General features: G+C 31.1%; 1 protein-coding gene across 1 annotated transcript in view; it reads right to left on the reverse strand.

Moving 5' to 3' along the window:
• Positions 1-331: 331 nt before the first annotated feature.
• Positions 332-20,326, reverse strand: part of LOC127737653 (tetratricopeptide repeat protein 27-like) — a 28,093-nt gene continuing 8,098 nt past the window's right edge. Inside the window, exons 6-24 of the mRNA XM_052248512.1 lie at positions 19,856-19,895; positions 18,975-19,099; positions 18,360-18,475; positions 17,330-17,439; positions 15,874-15,943; positions 14,593-14,706; positions 13,455-13,550; positions 11,879-12,001; positions 11,108-11,281; positions 9,678-9,731; positions 9,233-9,331; positions 7,699-7,751; positions 6,459-6,537; positions 5,930-6,016; positions 5,194-5,307; positions 3,904-3,987; positions 3,372-3,483; positions 1,806-1,906; positions 332-486 (exon numbers count right to left, since the gene is read on the reverse strand). Of these exons, the coding sequence (XP_052104472.1) occupies positions 367-486; positions 1,806-1,906; positions 3,372-3,483; positions 3,904-3,987; positions 5,194-5,307; positions 5,930-6,016; positions 6,459-6,537; positions 7,699-7,751; positions 9,233-9,331; positions 9,678-9,731; positions 11,108-11,281; positions 11,879-12,001; positions 13,455-13,550; positions 14,593-14,706; positions 15,874-15,943; positions 17,330-17,439; positions 18,360-18,475; positions 18,975-19,099; positions 19,856-19,895 (1,871 nt within the window). The 3' untranslated portion in view covers positions 332-366. The remainder of the gene's footprint in view (positions 487-1,805; positions 1,907-3,371; positions 3,484-3,903; positions 3,988-5,193; positions 5,308-5,929; positions 6,017-6,458; positions 6,538-7,698; positions 7,752-9,232; positions 9,332-9,677; positions 9,732-11,107; positions 11,282-11,878; positions 12,002-13,454; positions 13,551-14,592; positions 14,707-15,873; positions 15,944-17,329; positions 17,440-18,359; positions 18,476-18,974; positions 19,100-19,855; positions 19,896-20,326) is intronic.

Here is a 20,326-nt window from a genome sequence, read left to right on the forward strand (position 1 = left end):
GGAGAAGCAGCCAATTCTAATTTTAAAGTGGAACCCACGACTTCCTGTACTCGAGATGAACAAGCTACAACGAGACCACTTCAAATTGTAACTGTAATTGTAATTGTAATTTAAACCAGGCCAGAAAATAATCAAATGGTTGTTGGTAACATTTGGCTACTGGACAATTTTATAACATTATTTCTTAGAAAATTAGCTAATTGTCATATTTTCTTTCCTTATAAATTTGGAAGTCCTTGTTGAGGGCATCATATAGGAATTTCTGTCCTTCTCACAACAATCTCACATGTCATACGTTTAACTTTTTTGCCTACTAAACAAAAACAGATCATTATTGTTTTTAAATATTTTATTATGATATATCTATCAGCTACCCTTGAGATGAGTTATTTTGTCTATAATTTCAGTCAATGTTTGATCAAGAGAATCACAAACATCTTTAACCTCTGGCTTTAATTCTTCTGTCAGTGAATCTGTATGTTGTTGCTGGAAAGAGAAAAACGATAAATAAAAATTGAAAATGAAATTTATTCAGACAAGAAAGAGAACAATTGAAAAAAAAATCATAGTATAAACTATACAAATAATAGTTCAAACATTCTACAGTATTATCCTAACTTTGCATTTTACAATTCATAATAAAAAAGAAGGACCCATAGCAAAAGAGCAGTGCTTTTATTGCTCCTTTTATCTCAAAGTTATACTTTCAATAAAGTGCAATTTTGTAACCACATTTATGATTTCAGAACAAATATAATAGCGACTAGATTTTCCTTCAGTATGTGTTTTGATTTTATTTTCATTTATATTCTGTTTATAAAACCTATCACTAAATGTTAGTGATACCTGTCTCAATCTAATCCCTTCTGGACAGAAACAACTTTTTATCTGCAATTTGTACATTTTCCCTTTGATCTTACTGCCTAATATTTTCAAGATCATGGACAGGACTTGATACTCGAAATATAAGGCAACGACATCATGTATCAGTGCAGCAACGTCACATGTTCATGTCCATCTGCATCAATTTATCAATGAAATGCATATGACTTCATTCATACAACCGAACAACTATCACAACGTTATTCATATTTTTAACCAAAAAACCTACAGTTAGGACAAACTGCCAATAAAAAGATAATAATATTTTTTGATACCTTCTTTATCAGATCGAATAACAGCTCCCTCTAATGGCTCGCTTGATATTCTTGCTGATAAAGTCAGTATCAAAAATGAAAATGCCATTATTCTATATATCTGAATGGACAAGCATTTGAATCACCACAGGAAAATCATTATATACCCTGGTACATTATCTCAGTTTGGACAGGTTAGACTGGTTTACAATGTGCTCAGAAAGATAAATTTAACTTTCCAACTAAGTATTTATGTGCAAGATCAAAATGTTATGTTCAAGTACTTGCTAAATGGGTCAAAAACTCAAATGGATGGGTTGAAATACTTTTGTAATCTGAAAGGCTATATAAATAACATTGACACTAAACTATGATTTGCTCTAGGGAACATCTATTTGAAAGCTAGTAAGGATCAAACATATAATTTAGTAAAACTAAGGAAAATAACAGCGAGGTACATCATATTATAAGTCAGATTAGCCCATTGTGCAATCAGGTCAAAAATGATGATTCAACTATCAGTGTTCTCCCTCAGGACTTTCAAATAGTACCATGGGATTTAAGATAGCAGGTTTTATCCTAAAATTTTAACACCACTTTAAAAATACATTCTATTTCAAATTTATTCAGCCCTGTGGAGAACACTGGTAGCATAACAAAACATTTTACCTTAATTTTTGTGACCACTCCTTTCAACATGAGTTTAGCAGACGACAACATCTGTATGCCTTGCATGCTTGTTGAAGCTTTTTCACTGCACTTTGTGTACACTGCAATAAATATTAAAGTGATACAAATAATAACAATACAACTGATTTCTTTCTTGTTTATGTAAAAAAACTGTATTTGTTTGAATAGGCAGATGGATCCATTAAAAGATTTATTAAATAATAACTGGTTTATTTGCCTTCAGACGTATAAAACTGTTCTTATTACATGCATATGTGAATTAATGTGTTGTTCTGCCATTCATTTAATTTTTTTTCGATATTATAACTCTTGGAATAATTCTGTTTTTTCTTTTGACTTTTAATGTCAATAGCTCACTCACATAGCCGATAGGGCTATGTAAGCTGGAATGCCATTTTTGTATGGTATATAGCCGATAAGACGTGAGCTAGAATACCATTTTTGTATGGTATATAGCCAATAGGATTATGTAAGCTAGAATGCCATTTTTGTATGGTATATAGCCGATAGGATTATGTTAGCTAGAATACCATTTTTGTAAGGTATATAGCCCATAGGATTATGTTAGCTAGAATACCATTTTTGTATATAGCCGATAGGATAATGTTAGCTAGAATGCCATTTTTGTATGGTATATAGCCGATAGGATTATGTTAGCTAGAATGCCATTTTTGTAAGGTATATAGCCGATAGGATTATGTTAGCTAGAATGCCATTTTTGTAATGTATATAGCCGATAGGATTATGTAAGCTAGAATGCCATTTTTGTAAGGTATATAGCCGATAGGATTATGTTAGCTAGAATGCCATTTTTGTAATGTATATAGCCGATAGGATTATGTAAGCTAGAATGCCATTTTTGTATGGTATATAGCCGATAGGATTATGTTAGCTAGAATACCATTTTTGTAAGGTATATAGCCGATAGGATAATGTTAGCTAGAATGCCATTTTTGTATGGTATATAGCCGATAGGATTATGTTAGCTAGAATGCCATTTTTGTAAGGTATATAGCCGATAGGATTATGTTAGCTAGAATTCCATTTTTGTAAGGTATATAGCCGATTGGATTATGTTAGCTAGAATGCCATTTTTGTAAGGTATATAGCCGATAGGATTATGTTAGCTAGAATGCCATTTTTGTATGGTATATAGCCGATAGGATTATGTTAGCTAGAATGCCATTTTTGTAAGGTATATAGCCGATAGGATTATGTTAGCTAGAATGCCATTTTTGAAAGGTATATAGCCGATAGGATTATGTTAGCTAGAATGTCATTTTTGTAAGGTATATAGCCAATAGGACTATGTAAGCTAGAATGCCATTTTTGTAAGGTGTATAGCGGATAGGATTATGTAAGCTAGAATGCCATTTTTGTATGGTATATAGCCGATAAGACGTGACCTGGAATACCATTTTTGTAAGGTATATAGCCAATAGGACTATGTAAGCTAGAATGCCATTTTTGTATGGTATATAGCTGATAGGATTATGTTAGCTAGAATGCCATTTTTGTATGGTATACTAAGTAGATGAGACTTACTATCAGCTAACTCTGCAGACTGTGTGGCTACCTCTTTACACCTGTCTAAATCAACCTGCCAATTAACATCCTGTACTACACACCTGTGGGATTTCTGAAGGTACTGTAACACCTGTAATGTAAATCTACCAAGTTTCTCAAAAATGTGTGATAAGAGCCCACATTCAAGCCCTAAAAATGTATATATCCTTCAAAAACTAGCTCATTTGAATGATAAATGAAAAGGGTAATATATCACTTTTTAGTAATAGTGATATGTCAGTCTATGAATGCCATTTGTATGTCAAAAGCATGTCATAACAGATTTATCAGACCAAAAATTGTTGTTTTACATACCAGTATATTTTTTTTAAATCACATATGAGCAAAAGTCTTCCAGAAAAAAATTGGGGCTAATAAATTAATTTCTTTATAAGACACTGTGTGGCAAAATATTTTTTGAATGTTTTTTTGTTGCATCTTAACAATCTGAATAATGGATAAGAAATTCTTCTTTAAATCTGCATAAAAAACTAAAGTGCTCAAAACTTACTTTTTGTTGTATTTCCGGACTGTTGTCTGTTCCCTGATTAGTCAACTGACCATAATGCTTCCAGATCTTCGAGTTATTTGTAACCTGTTAGAATGATAAATTCATTAGGGGTTAGTTTTGTTATAGGGCAAATATGGTTATTTAAAAAACTGAAGTGAAGATAAGTTTGCCGTATGTCTGGCTGTTCTATTTTACCCCATGTAAGATAAGGCTTAAAGTTTCCAATAAATCTATGGCTTGCATGAATTATTTTTTAAATAACCTCTAGAAAAAAATGTGTTAAATCCTTATAATTCTAAACCCAAACATTTGTTTTCGTAGGCTACTATTTGATGTCAAATCCATGCATGTTGTAACTAAGGAGTGAGCTGCCATGTTGAATTGCTGAAACCCAAAAACCTGCCAACAATGCAATAGAATATAAAATAAACTAATCCTTACTCAAAACTTCATTCTAATGTGATATTATTGGAATTTGGAGCTTAGACGTAACAGAATAACCTTTAGCCTGAAAGTTTTCATATATAGGTATGATGTCGTGTTTTGAAATGAAATGTGCCAAAATCATTCATTAATTTCGTGGAAAATTATTTTATTTTAATTTTATACATTTTTTCCAAGCTCGGATGCATTACTTCTGTTTATCATAATAAATAGGAATAACTTCTGTTGTTTTTTTTCTTCAAATTAATATTTACATCTCTGCGTCTGCGCTAAGTATAGATATATATTGAGAATTTTATCACGCTGTTGAAAGTGAGAGAAGCACCTCATATTATAATTTCCTATATTCATAGGAACATGGAAATTATATGTAAAGCCATTCATATCTCAGAAAAAAGAGTTTTTGTAGTCCAAGCCAACCAAAAGTACAAAAATGTATGAGGGGTTTAAATCATAGGTTGATTATATAAATTTTAACTTTTTTCTAGTGTTTTATTTGATTTTGTCTTAGATGCATGAACATCCTACATACATGCATATCAGTAGTTAACAATTTTCTTAAGCTCATCTAGATATACTAGACAAGCCAAAATCTCCTAAGCTCAAAGAGGCACGATGGGCTAGATAGGAACATTCTACCTACATAAGGACAACACCAAAATTTCTAAGGTGAAAGGAACAGAACACTAAAAAATAACTCAATAGTTGGAAACATCCTACCCAAATGAATATCTGCATATCATAATTAGAAGTTTGTCTAGACATACAGACAGGCTGATTCCTATAGATGTGTGCAAAGGGGTTGGGGGGTATAAAAATCAATTTAAGGCTAGTTTAGCACATTACCTTGGATGTGATTCTCCCAAATAATTCTTGTAATTTCTGTTTAAAACTGGTTCCTGGTTTGCCATTACAATCTGGTATATCTTCTACGACAACTCGCACTAGCACTCCCAGTACCTGAAATCAACACACTTAATGATTATCAAATTTGTATATAGCATTTCTATAAAAATATACTGAAATTAGATTCTTTAGCAGCTGTTTAAGATTTATTTTTTGTTTCAATTTAATTGATTCATCTTGTTAAAGGTAACCTATCTGTAAATCAGAATCTCTATATATCATCCTAATCCAAACAACAGAAACTAATATTTCTAAAAAAATTTAAATTCTCCCCAATATTTTTCCAATGAAATTAAATTTAAGTACGCATAGTATTGCTTTTGTCGTATGAAAACTTTGCAAGTATTTGGTTTTGATGATTTACTTTTATATTTGATATGTTTATTTCCCTCTGTACCAAAGGTGTTTTTTACCCACTGTACATCAAGTTCAATCATAAAACCCCACCCATTCTGAATAAATATTCACTGATAGATTCATATATTACTCTATGTCTTGTTTTAGGACTTCTTACCTAAACCTAGGAGAACAGCGGTCGCATGGACAATTTCAGATCATCAATTGTGGAATTGATGCCATGAAATGTTTGGTGCTATCAAAATAAAATAAAACAAAGTTGCATCAGAAAAGCATTTCATGTTTGAGAAAAAAAGTATTGATTATTTGATCAACATACCTCTGGGTCTGTCCATTTGTCTTTAATGTCTATCAGTCTGTGATATGAATGAATAGCTTCACTAAATTCCCCACAGTCAGTACAAACCTGGAACAAGAGTATATATCATTTTGACATTTGCTAATGAGATACCATGGGTAATAGTGCATGCTATTTTTGTGTATAAAATGTTAACGTCCAAACACTTAACGATAATTCAGAACAACTTGTAAAAAAACTTAACACAGGTGGATTTTAAGAACAGAGTTACAATGCTAATATTTTTAATTAATATCTTAATAGAAATGTAGGCATGAGATCACTAACAATGTTATTTTCTGTATATTTCTATTTCCAAGGGGAATTACTAAAAAATGTTAGTGTGCAATTGTTTCTCTAGGAATTCTTGTTATTAGGATATACCTTTTAGTATGTTTTAAATCAAATATGAGAATTTGAGTCAAATCGGTGAACTTGAATTTGACAGCTAATGCCCCTTTAAATCTGTTTAAATATATATACTGGTATATATTTTTTGTAATGACATTACCAACAGATAGTTTTCCCAGATCCTCCAATCTTCATAATTACACTTCAATGCCTCTTTAAGTGCTGCACAAGCTTTACTCCTGAAAAGTAGAAAAGCCCTTTGTTGTAAAAGTAAATCATGACTTCAACAATCCATTTTTATCTATTTTATAGTACAAAATTTTAATCCTGGTATCTATGAAGAGTTTATTATGAATAGAACATATTTTTATTTGAAATTCTAAGAAAATTTGACAAAGTCATTGATGTATAAAAAACATTAACCCCAGACTGTATCTAAATGTTAACTGCAAAACAATAAAAAAAGACCTTTTTCAGTAAATTACAGATTAACACAATACACATTTTTTTCCAAACTTTGCTCTTGATACTGTCTTTTGATCATAAAAAAAATTTAGTCCAAGATTCATAAAATTTCATGAAGGTTTGACATAGTTATTGGTATCTGAAAAACTTAATCCGTTTAGGTGTTTCTTAATGTTAACTGCAAAAAGAGTCAATTTATCAGTAAAATACAGAAAAAGGAAAAAATAATATTTCCAATTATGCTCTTGATATTGTTTTATGATCATAAAAAAGCTTCAATTCAAATTTGGTAAAATTTCAGGAAGGTTTGATAAATTTACTGATGTCTAAAAAACTTTAACCAAAGACTGAACCTAAATGCCAACAACACCCATGACAGATTGTATGATCACTATGTTTCACATCGATAACAAAATGTTACATGCTAGACAAACAAGTGAAACTGCAAGCTACTGCTCACTGATGATACCCCCAGCCCAAATACTTGACGGTAAACAGGAAGTTATTGAGTGATGAATCTGAAAACGCATCACACGGTATAGCTGACTTATATAAACCCTGAAACCAAATTTCAGAAATCCTTGTAATGCAGTTCCTGAGAAAAATGTGACGAAAATTTTCAACTTGGATGTCATGTGTAAAATGATATAAGTGTTCGGTGAACAGGAAGTTGTTAAGTAATGAATCTGAAAACGCATCACATGGTATAGCTGACTCATATAACCCCTGAAACCAAATTTCAGAAATCCTTGTAATGTAGTTCCTGAGAAAGATGCGATGAAAAATATTCATGAGACGGACGGACGGACTGACGGATGGACGGATGGATGGACAGACAGAGGTAAAAGAGTATACCCCCCTTATTTAAAGCGGGGGTATAAGCGGGGGTATAAAAATGACTGAATACTTTTTTCACTTTTGATAAAACTACTTACTTTTCTTTCAGTTTTATATATGCAGATGCTAAGTTATTCCAAGCTTCAAAATTCTAAAATAAATAAGTTAATGTCATAAATGTCATAATATGCCTAAGGTTTTCAGAATTTGAAAAATGTTTGTTGCTATAAACATTGTAAAGTCAATATGCAGCTTATATATAATTTACAGGGACATTAGCTATGAGATATAGAAAAGAATAAAATATGATTTTTTTTGTTCAATCATTCATGAAAGTGAAATAGTGATATAATAATTCGCTTTTAGCAGCCAGTTTGGTTCAGTTTTGTCAAAATAAGAAAAGAAACATTGCTAATGAATTATTCATTTGCAAGTGAATAATTCCTTCTCATTAAATCCGTATTCATGTGAACTTCAATTGAACCCCTTAGCTAGAGATGGGTTACGCACGAACTAGGCGTGTTCATCTATTAAAAAGAAAAGAATGTCAACATTGAAAGTGATACAAGGGTAAACCATTTGGTTGACTGATTTTATCTACAAAAACTCATTGTTAAACAGGTAAAAACCATTATTAACATATTTTTTAAACCTATAATATGAAATCAAATAGACCTAGAAAATATGAAATCAAACAGACCTAGAAAAATCCAAATGCATGAGTTCGCTATCTATGTTTATGTTTATATAGGGTTATATGACCGTTGGCAGTCTTCGGAGATCACCTCAATGGTTAATTAGATGGCGAGTAGACTAAAATACACACAAAATGCTGATACATATTATCGAGGAAGTGCACTGTAAATTGTTTATTTTAGACTTTATTTGGATATACGTGAATTCGACAGCTAATGCCCCCTTAATACAAGGTAATCAATACTGTGTACTTGGAGAATGAACTTATTTATTCATCTTTAAGATATTTTGACTTTTCTCCATATTTTAAGAAATCTGAAGAAATCTTGTGTTTTAAGGATACTTTATTTTTTACTGTAAAAATAAGTGACTTACATCTGTGTCTCTCACAACACAACGTTTGAAGGCTGTGTCTATCATAACACAACGTTTAAAGGCTTTAGCTGTGTAAATAAGTGACTTACATCTGTGTCTATCATAACACAACGTTTGAAGGCTTTAGCTGTGTAAATAAGTGACTTACATCTGTGTCTATCATAACACAACGTTTGAAGGCTTTAGTTGTGTAAATAAGTGACTTACATCTGTGTCTATCATAACACAATGTTTGAAGGCTTTAGCTGTGTAAATAAGTGACTTACATCTGTGTCTATCATAACACAACGTTTGAAGGCTTTAGCTGTGTAAATAAGTGACTTACATCTGTGTCTATCATAACACAACGTTTGAATGCTTTAGCTGTGTAAATAAGTGACTTACATCTGTGTCTATCATAACACAACCTTTGAAGGCTTTAGCTGTGTAAATAAGTGACTTACATCTGTGTCTATCATAACACAACGTTTGAAGGCTTTAGCTGTGTAAATAAGTGACTTACATCTGTGTCTATCATTACGCAACCTTTGAAGGCTTTAGCTGTGTAAATAAGTGACTTACATCTGTGTCTATCATAACACAACGTTTGAAGGCTTTAGCTGCTAACTTATTATCTTGTGAAGCTGTAGCACAACATCCATAAGTAAACCATACAGGAGTCTGAAAAATAAATAGTTTAGAGATATAAAAATAAAGAAGACCAAATGACCAAAAAGTAAGCTCATAGGTCACTGTACTGCCTTCAACAAGAAGCAAAACCCATATCACATAGATAGTCTGTAAGAATAAACAGTCAAGAGATATGTAGATACATGTCTAGTAAGAAATTACATCTTTCTTAGATTTTACTGTCCCTCATAAAAAAGTTATCTGTGTCATCTTAAAAATGACTGTGCGTTTTAAAATATTGCCTAACAAAATTCAGATTTTTAATTCTTAGTACAGGTACTTTGATATATTTTCCTTTTCTAACTTTTATTGGTAATCAAAGATTTGTATCACTTACCTGAAGAGAATTTACTTTCAAGGACTTCTCAAAACACTCAAGTGCCTTTTCATACTACAACAAATTAATCTATGGTGTTAACAGAGATTCTGATAAACCTGTTTTAATACAAATATAGTGTAACTTTTATGGCAAACTAATTATCTCCCTTGTTTAAACATATCATATTTATCTATATCTATATCTATTTTAACCACATATCTCACTCTGAATTTAAAAACAAGAGTGCACACGCTGAAATATCTCGCCTATTTTACTGACCATTAAATTTATGTTGATAGTCCTGAATATAAAGCTTTACTACAAGTATCACATAAACTTAACATGATCCAAGAAAATGAGGTCAAGGTCAGATGAACCATGCCAGACAGACATGTACACCTTACAATCAATCTATGCATTAAATATAATTGACCTATTGTTTATAGTAACTAAGAAATAAACTTAACCATGAAAACTCAACATTGACCAATGAACCATGAAAATGAGGTCAAGGTCAGATGATACCTGCCAGACAGACATATACATCTTGCAATCATTCCATACACCAAATATAGTTGACCTATTGCTTATAGTATCTAAGAAACAAACTTAACCATGAAAACTTAACATTGACCAATGAACCATGATTATGAGGTCATGGTCAGATGATACCTGCCAGACAGACATATACACCTTACAATCATTCCATACACCAAATATAGTTGACCAATTGCTTACAGTTTAACAAAAAACAGACCAAAACACAAAAACTTAACTTTATCCACTGAACCATGAAAATGAGGTCACCGACAGATGACACCTGCCAGTTGGATATGTACACCTTACAATCATTCCATATGCCAAATATAGTAGACCTATTGCTTATAGTATATAATATATGGACTTGACCATGAAAACTTAACCTTGTGCACTGATCCATGAAATGAGGTCGAGGTCATAGGAAAACTGTCTGACAGGCATGAGGACCTTGCAAGGTACGCATATACTAAATATAGTTATCCTATTCTTCATGATAAGAGAGAAGTTAACATTACAAAAAATCTGAAATTTTTTTTCAAGTAGTCACTGAACCATGAAAATGAGGTCAAAGACCATGGACATATGACAGATGGAAACTTCATCTATATACAAAGTATGAACCATCCAGAACTTCCATCTTCTAAAATATAAAGCTTTTTAAAAGGAGTTAGTTAAAGCCGCCACCTCATTATCCCCATGTTGAGCTTTCTGCGACAAAAGGACAAAAAACTGACTTTATTTATATAAAAGCATAAATTTCTGATTTCCCTTTTAATTGTTCAATCCTGAATTTTTGTGCAAAATTTATTTAGTTTGCATAAGCCTGAATGATAGGAAAAGTTCAAATAATGAGAAACAGTTTTCATCATGTCATCTATATTGAATGGCCATAGTTTGTCTGTACTTACATTTTCTTCAGCAAAGTAAATATAACCAAGACATCTCTGTGACCTAGCATTATGATGTTTGGACATTTCCCAAGCTTTCTCATAATAACTTTTATCTCTGGTAACATCACCAAGGAAACACCACATATTTGGAGTCTCTTTGATTTGAAGTTGTTCTCTTATGACTGTTTCTGCCTGGAAAATATGAAACATTTTTTTTTATGCAGTTGCTGGTCATTTCTTCATGATACAGCAGTCAGTTTATCCTGGATGATACTGTTGATGAAATTAATAATTTATTTTATAGGGACATTTTTAAAGCACCAGAAGGAGTAGAAGACAGACATGAACATAACACTGCCCAACTATTTGTTTTACGTTTAAATACGACCCATTGAGTATTATCCATTACAAAATCACCTCATTTCATTATACCCCAGTACATTTTATGCAACAATGTTATACAAAGGGAAACAACTTATTATTTTCAGATATTTGATCAATTCAAAATCATATCTGATTCAATAAAAATTAAATGAGTACTTCATATGTCTGATCATCTCTTTCAGATAGACCCTAAATTTTGTTGGGAAACTTTCAGATAAACAGTGGTAGTCATTCATGCCTGAAATGGTTATGGATATAATGATAAAAAAAAAAAATTTTCTCTTTAATTATCCTTTATCTTAATCCTCATACATTGGAAACACAACTATATTTTTAGGACCCTTGTTATATATGGGTGGTCATAAGAATTTTGATTGCTGTCCATTTGCTTTTAAATAAATATACCTTTTCCATCTTTCCAAGTCTTTGATAACATTTTATTGCATCTTCCCATAATTCCAAGCGTTCAAATACTTCTAATGCTGCACCGGTAGCACCAAGATCCAGTAATAAGTCTGCTAAATGTTTCTGTTCAAGGAAAATTCTACTATATTTCATCAAAGTTCAATTTATAATCAACCCCCTTCTCCAAAACCTGTATAGAAGAAATATCATATTTCCCCTCTTTCACCAAAGAGAAGTTTCATTAAACTTCTCTTTGAAACATAATTGGTTGTATTTTATGACATGCTATCCATGTTATAACATTAATCAGTATTATCTCCTTTTTTTGTCTTTTGCTATTTATTTTCTCAATTTTCAAACAATGAATGTATTACATTGTTCTGTGATTTACAAGATTTCTAACTTAATTGGAATGTTAACAATTTGATTGAGATAAAATTTCATAGTATATAGGGTCAGGTCCAAGTAAGCAATTGAAGTTGTACTATGAAATTTTAGTCTTTGCATGCTGATAGATTTCACCGAGATGTATGTGAATAAAGTATTTGAGGGTACCTAGGTATTACTCTGTTAGTTGCAAAAGTCACAATCTGTGACCTTTTATCAGATGGCAACACAAAACTGATTCTGCTAATTTCTTTGCCAAAACCATCCAAATAAAAATCTTTGTGCATTTAGTTAATCTTCAGCCTCCAACTTCAATAACAAAAGACCATGTAGCAACATATACCAAGTCTTATGAATGAACTAAGTTAAGTTTGTATCATGTTAAGTTGCCCTTCACTCTCCATCAGAAGCGTTTCACCTGGCTATTTATCACTGTTTCCAAATCAATCTAAAAGTTTTTCAAACCCGTTTTTAACTTATTTACACATTGGTGTATATATGCATTGAAGGCAACCAATGGAATTCTCAAAGCAGGGGATTATGTTTCAAAATTAAAAAGTGATGTCTATGTACTGTTTCTCTTATCTGATTGTGTATTGTTTGATATGTGATTAGATGTAACCTTTTACTGCCTCAATAATCTTGATTATTTGCATACATACTTGTACTATATTGACAAGCAGAACACTTTTATGAATACTTTAAATTCAGAAATTATTGCAAGGTTTTTATTAATGCGAATAATGCGACTGTGTGAATATCTCAATAATAAGAACTCGCATACTGATATCTGATACATATATACATATATCTGCATGCAACTTTTCCTGAAATCCCAATAATTAATCTCGCATCTTTGTCCATGGTTGAAAAATCGCAATAATAAATGCATGCAATAATTTCTGAATTTACAGTAGCTGTAATCTTTCACCTGCTGATGTATCTTCACAATTTGTGTGTACAGCAGTGTACAACCTAGACAGGGAAAATACCTGACCTATCAAACAGTTGTTATATATCTACTGCAAAGGGATGGTTTCCTTTCATGTAATACCTATACATCAAGACAAGTTGAAAACTTAGCACTGTGGAATAGCTAAAACCTGTGAAAATCTTGGAGATCTTGTCTATTTGCATACAAACCCACATTATCCAGACAAATAAAATACCTGCACTTAAGAATGCATACCTGTACTATCCAGACAGGTGGAATACCTGCACTATAGAAAAGATGTAACCTTTCACCTGCTGGAGGGTCTTGCTTTTTTGTCTGGTTAACAAGTTCCTGTAATAAATATTTAAAACATTTTAAATCGTCTTAAATTGCTACAACTTCTGTTGAGTAAAATTGAATTATTTTGGCCTTAAAAGAGTACTGCTGGCTAAATGTTACTGTTTTTATACCCTTCAGTAAACACCGAGTCCTTTACTTGGAACTTACTGTGGTCAAGGGCCCTGGCAATGCATTTACTATTCTCAAAAGAACTACCTGCATTTTTAGGGAAAACTTCATATATGCTACCTCAACTCTTATAATAATGAGCAGGTTTATATTGACTGTTACATAGATTATATTTTTAGTGAATATCTAGTCTCTGAAAGATAAAAACTGTCTTCTTGGAAATTGTTTCCAACAGTTTTGTCATAATGTTGTAGACATAAATGTGACCTTTCTTATTAGGATACACAAGGCTGTAAAGTTAAAACAACTTTTACAATTAGTAACTTAATAGTTAGTAATGTTTTATGATACTTTTCATTCTATATTGGTGTCAGTATTATTAATTTGACAAAAAAAAGTTCAAAATAAAATATATTTAAGAAAAATTTAGCTGACAAAAATTAGTTTTATGGTAATAAAAACATTTTTGACAGGAAATTTTTATACATTAATTAGGATACTGTTACAACTTGTATAGGTTTTGTTTCTTATCAATGTTGTAATATGAAACCAAAAATTCCCATGGGGTTTGTAATTCCATCTACCATTACAAATGCATCATATGTATGTCTGAAAGTCTAGTACAATTTCTGTTTTAACTAATGTCTCTTCTTTTTGTGACTTGTACATGTAACATTCAATAAATTCACCTCTATCAAATTTAAGTATAATATCATGGTAACATATAGTATCATTTGTACTAGAATTAATCAATACTGTCAGCATTATTACTTACCTTGTCTAGCAGAGATGTTCCAGGGACATAAAATTTCATCTCAGTTTAGATGGGTTTATAAAGAAGTTAAAATTCTTATCTTTATGATTTTTTAAAACAAAAGGGATGTGCCTTTCATCTATATGTGAATAATGAACAAATTTTCTGTACCTCAAGTTGCATCATGGATCTCTCAACAGTTCTCCTTCTGCCCCTCTGAAGCAAACATCTACGATACAAAGCACTAATGCATATTGACCAACACTTGACTTGTGATAGAACATACTGAAAAGAAGAAGTATTATATAGTTTCCAATCTTTCAACAATTTGCTTGTAACACAAATGATCAGGTGATAGCCCAACATATGACTAGATGAACATACACAACTATTCCATCGCAGTGTTCTCCCCAGGCCCTTAAAGCACCATGGTACCCTGGTGCTATATTTTCTACCATGGTGCTTTCTTGGATAATTTTATAATAGAATGTATAGGGGCCATGGTGCTATATTTTTGGGAAAACCAGTGCTATGTTACTTTCCATGATGCTATTTGAAAATTCTGGGGAGAACACTGCATCATCATGATTATACAGCAAGCAGCTCTTGTTTTTAAACAAAAACAGCTCAACATTTTTGGAATGTACCAATGCTAATGCAAATGCACACCAAATATCATTGACTTTTTTATACTGGTTCCTGTTACACTGACATGATTATCAACTTTTATGAGGAAACTTCCAAAAATTTCAATGTCAATGAACAATGTCAATGTTTGATAAATAAATGAAATCATGAACCTTGTCAGTGGTTGTCTTATTTCTTACTGTGTTTTGTCATTTAGGGAATTTGGTACTGATTGCAGTTTTTGATAGTCTCTGTTGAGTCCTTTCACAACTGATCTGTAGATTTATTCATAACTAGAGTCTGGACAATTAAGAGCTTGACATATTGTGGTGGTACATTGAAGACTATATACTACCCTCTAGATGTCTTTTTTCTTGTTGGATTGTTGTCTCCTTGACATTTACCCCACATCTCCTTTTATTCATCTGTTTGTTGTATTTTGTATTGTTAGATCATTCTATAATTGGTGTTTACCAAATATCTTCTTTTATTCATGTCTCAATGCTTGTACAAATCAGTAATTATTGGAAGCTGTTTCTTTCCAAGAACGTTTACATTGAAGTAATGAAAAACCTTCTTTTATTTGACAATGACTTATGAGGCAGTGCTAAACGCTCTCCAATGAAATAGGATTCCATATGCTAACATATATGCAACCAAATACTATTGCCTAAGTGGCTCTTATTAAATGCTCTTATCACAAAAGTTAAGCAATAATTGCTGCTACTGGTTTTCCTTTCAACCTTATAAAAACAATGTATCTTGCAATCTACACCATTTCTATGCCAGGGAAACACTATTACATCATACAGCCTGTTTTCTTACATTTATATAAGCCATGACTTCTTCCTCTGTAATTTGTTCCATATGAGCCTGACTTCTTCTATGGTCCTCCCTGAAAGATAAATTCAATTATATATTTGTTCTATAACATAATGGGAATTTGTCACGTTTTAAAAGATATTTGATTCTTTTTTTTTAATTTGAAAATTTAACACTGATTCTACATTTTAACATAAATTTATTTTCATGCCAAGCTATAATTTATTTTCCAACTCAGTGAAGAATTATCAATTGAGTACTTATTTGTTTTGCAGAGCAATACCCAAGTTCTATTCTACAAAATGGGAACACATTAATACACATTTTATGCTACTTCAGTACTCAATATATTAAATACTACATCAGTGATCTTATGGTAGAATGCACTCATCTCTGGTTGGGTATAACCAAAGATGTTAAAAATGTGTACTTGCAGTATGTTGACTAAGCACTCATAATTAAGTAGTAAAAGCACACTAGTTAAATCAAAATGAAATAAACATTCAAATCAGTTTGCAGTCACAAGACTGTCACAAATGTCTTTGATTTATTACAGAAAAATCATAATCTTTGGCATATTTACATTCAAAAATATCATATGCTTGTCACCATGTAAAGCTTTTTAGGCAAATGAATTTAGTGAACAAGCTCTAAAAGCTTCACATCATATGAAGCAGATGATATTTTTCAATATCTATATCAGGAAAATGTGATGATTGATGAATTTAAATGTATCTGTGTGATTATCGTTATTGAAACAGTTCATTTTCTTTGTTTTACAAGCTAACTGGAAGAGACTCGATAAGTTGGTTTCAAAGTTTTCAACATGATGTCAAACATAAAGACTTCATTGTTAATTCTGAGTCTAACTCCTTAAGGCCTGGTTAAAAACAGATGTGATTATGAATTATTAGAAGAGCTGAGCAGGGTGCAGGGAAGATCAATTATTTATAGAATAACTGATCAAAGAATTCAAATATAGAAGAATATTCAACAAATTACTGAACAACACATTAATTCACAAATGTGCATAGTGCATGAGTTAATTATTTGTGCTGTTCGTTCACGAGTTGAACATATTTTTGATATTTCAATTCTCAGATTAGTTGTTCTTTTTATTACATTGACCATGGAATTATATTAATTGAAATAAAGTAGAAAATGGAAGGAACTATGTTTTTTTACGCATTGTCAATCCTTTTTGATGCAATGCATCAACAATGTCTTGACAACACCCATTGTTGCATGATGTCAGAAGAGTGAAATTATCAGTTTATTAACGGTTTTTATTTCACTAGGAAATCACGGTATTTCATTGCAACCAATGTAATAACATTTGATATAAATTACACCATTCATTTAACCAAGAATTGTTCAACAGGGGACAATTAAACATACGCCACAACTCTCTGATCAAAGGAGATAGCTTTTAATATTGAATTGTATATCAAACACTTACATCATTCCAATGATCAAGGACTGTTCAACAGGGGACAACTTTACATATGGCATATCTCCCTGATCAAAAGAAATATCATCTAGTACTGTTTCATCATCTAAGGATAAAATCTGAAATAAAATAGATTCTTTCAAATAAGAGCGTTTTGACAATACTGAAGGCTACACACCACTAACCATTACTTATCCTGTAACAAACTCAGTCAGAAATGATATTCATAGGTTTAAAAGTCATATATTAACAAACATAAGTCACATAGAAATGTTATTCATAAAGCTTAATGTCATACATTCACAAAGAAATATGTTTAAACAAAATTACTTACAATATGTCGTTAAAATAAATGTTTTTAAATCCAAGTCAAATTATTTAGACTAGTTGTTTGATATTTCCAAATTATTCATAAAACAGAAAGGAATCATTAGAGTTGCATATCAAAATTATTGCCATTTCTATTGCTTTATACTCCTATTAACCTTTCTCTAACAATGGGTTATCAAAAATGTTTACCACTAGTTTGAAAAGATGAATTCAAACTGCAACTGGAACTATGTGTTTTGGCTCATTTGTCTTGTGAAAAGACAAAGCCTTTTAGAGAAGCACATTAAATGGTTAACACACAAAAATAAAAAAAATAAACCAAAATGTTGAGGCAAATTATTCGTAAGACTGCACAGTGTTTAAAGTTAACTGGAAGAAACATATCACTATAGTAAAGTGAGGTACAAGATGAATGCATATAACCATTTATTATAAAAGCATTCAAGCTCTACTTTAACCTTTTGATGATAATTATGTGTATAACATGTGTACTACTATTTTCCGGATATTTAATTTGCTATAACTCTGAAATTATTAAAGTTAAATACATATATATTTTTTTAATGTTCATATGTAGGTCTTCATGCTCTAGTTGCATGCAAACTTTCATAAAATAAAAACATTCAAGTTCAACAAATAATAAATAAGAAAGGCAAATCTGTACACCAGTCATCCACCAGTCACCAGACAGAAATGTATTATTTCTTACCTTAGGCAGACATGAAGGTCCTTCCGTATTATAAATAACATCTGTTTCCCTGTTGACCCTCAACACTAGCTGTGACTTACTATCCTGTTGAAACCGTGTTCTCTTTCCCATTAAACCTATAATTAATCAAGTCAGAAACTTTAAATCTCTTATCTAAATAAAACACTTACAAATATCAGTATTCATGACATAATAAAATACATAGTCTTTGCCATTAATTATTGGTACTTAAACATGAACAAGAGGCTCCTAAGAGCCTGAATCATTCATTTGTTAAAATATGTCATTTTGGTATTTATTTTCACCAAGTTTAAGTTTGATTATTTGTTAGCTGATCATATTTGCTGTATACTCAAGAAAATATCCAAAAATGGGTAAACATTGTCAATTAAGATTTCTGTTATATTCTATCTAGTGCAGTTTTAAAGATAATTGCAAATTATGTATAAAAAATGGATAAAAAAGTTTATAAGCAACAACACAGAGAAAGGAAACAAATAACATTATCACAAGTTTTTCATATGTTGAATTGAGATTAATGGAATTTGTTCACTTTTCCAAGATTCCATCTATTGTGATTTAATTTTACTACAGTCTAGTTATGTTAACCAATACCTGTTAATTCCAATGTTAAGCCTGCTACTTTGATAGCTGTTTTAAAATGTTCCTTGGCCCTTTTGTACTCATAAAATGTGTGACACAAATACCCAGCTTCTAAATTAAACTGAATAATCAGATCTCTGGAATAAAAAAGGATGACTAATAATTAGTTTCTAATTCTAATACACACATAGACTGGTGATTCATATTTCAAATTATATCTAATAACAAACTACAATTACCAATTTAATGAAAAAGTACTGACTACTTACAAATACTTATTTACAGATTAAATTGATACTGGTAAAATCGTTGTCAATATTGTAGATTTTTAATGATATTTATGTTTCTCCTTGTCAATGATGAATTCAGGTTACCTGGACTTGACATACAAAATTTACATTCCCTTTGCTAACACTGTTAAACATGTATTATCATTATGTGTTACTTAAGTGTTATTTGAGTTTGCCAAAAAAAATATTTTTTTTAGTTTTAAATTAATGGGAAATTTTTAATTTGTACCTTTGGACTCTTGATTCAAATGTACATAACTGGTTGTCATAATTTTTCAGGAATTCACTGTTGTATTTACCAAAACAAAACCAGAGGCAAAAACAAATCTTAGTCTTTTTTTATTAGTTTATATGAGAATTCATAAATCATTTCTAAATCAGTCAACTGCTTGAACGAAATAAAACTAAGATATGAATAAGGGTGATTCAATCTTTATCAATATTGAATATGAAGTGCCCCATTGCAGGATATCCAACTACAGTTTGGGCTGCTGTTAGAGAAAGAGACCATCATTTTCAAAATGTTCTTTTTCAGAAAACTTTGTACAGTCTTAGGTATAAATAATAATTCAAGAGAAATTAAGAATTTAACTTTTTATATACCTGTTGGAATCATCTGTAAGGAGTGGTTCTGTTTTTGATACTACAATAAAGAAAAAAAGAACCACATGATCAATTTAACAGCAAGTATTTATCTAACTCATATTCACTACAAAAAACTTTTGACACATACATCATATGCTTTTTATATACAATCATAACATATATAATTTTTTACCATTTTTTTTAAAATACATACAAAATACTTAATATTGTATTATTTAAAACTTATTTAGAAAGGAGAAGGTACAATATTGCTGATTTTGGTCCAAGGATCCAGAAATGTTTTCACACAAAATCAATCATTTTAAATCTGATAAAAATACAGATTCAGTGTCCACACTTTGCTTACAAGGATCTGAATACGCTCTGTTCTACTTTCTGTCTGGCTAATTATTACATCAGTCAAAGAAATTCCTGCCTATAAACATTTGAAGGTTTATATCATTACTACAAAACCAGAAAATCCAAAAG

This window comes from Mytilus californianus, unplaced genomic scaffold (genome assembly GCF_021869535.1).
Source record: "Mytilus californianus isolate M0D057914Y unplaced genomic scaffold, xbMytCali1.0.p SCAF_4, whole genome shotgun sequence".
Lineage (NCBI taxonomy): Eukaryota > Metazoa > Mollusca > Bivalvia > Mytilida > Mytilidae > Mytilus > Mytilus californianus.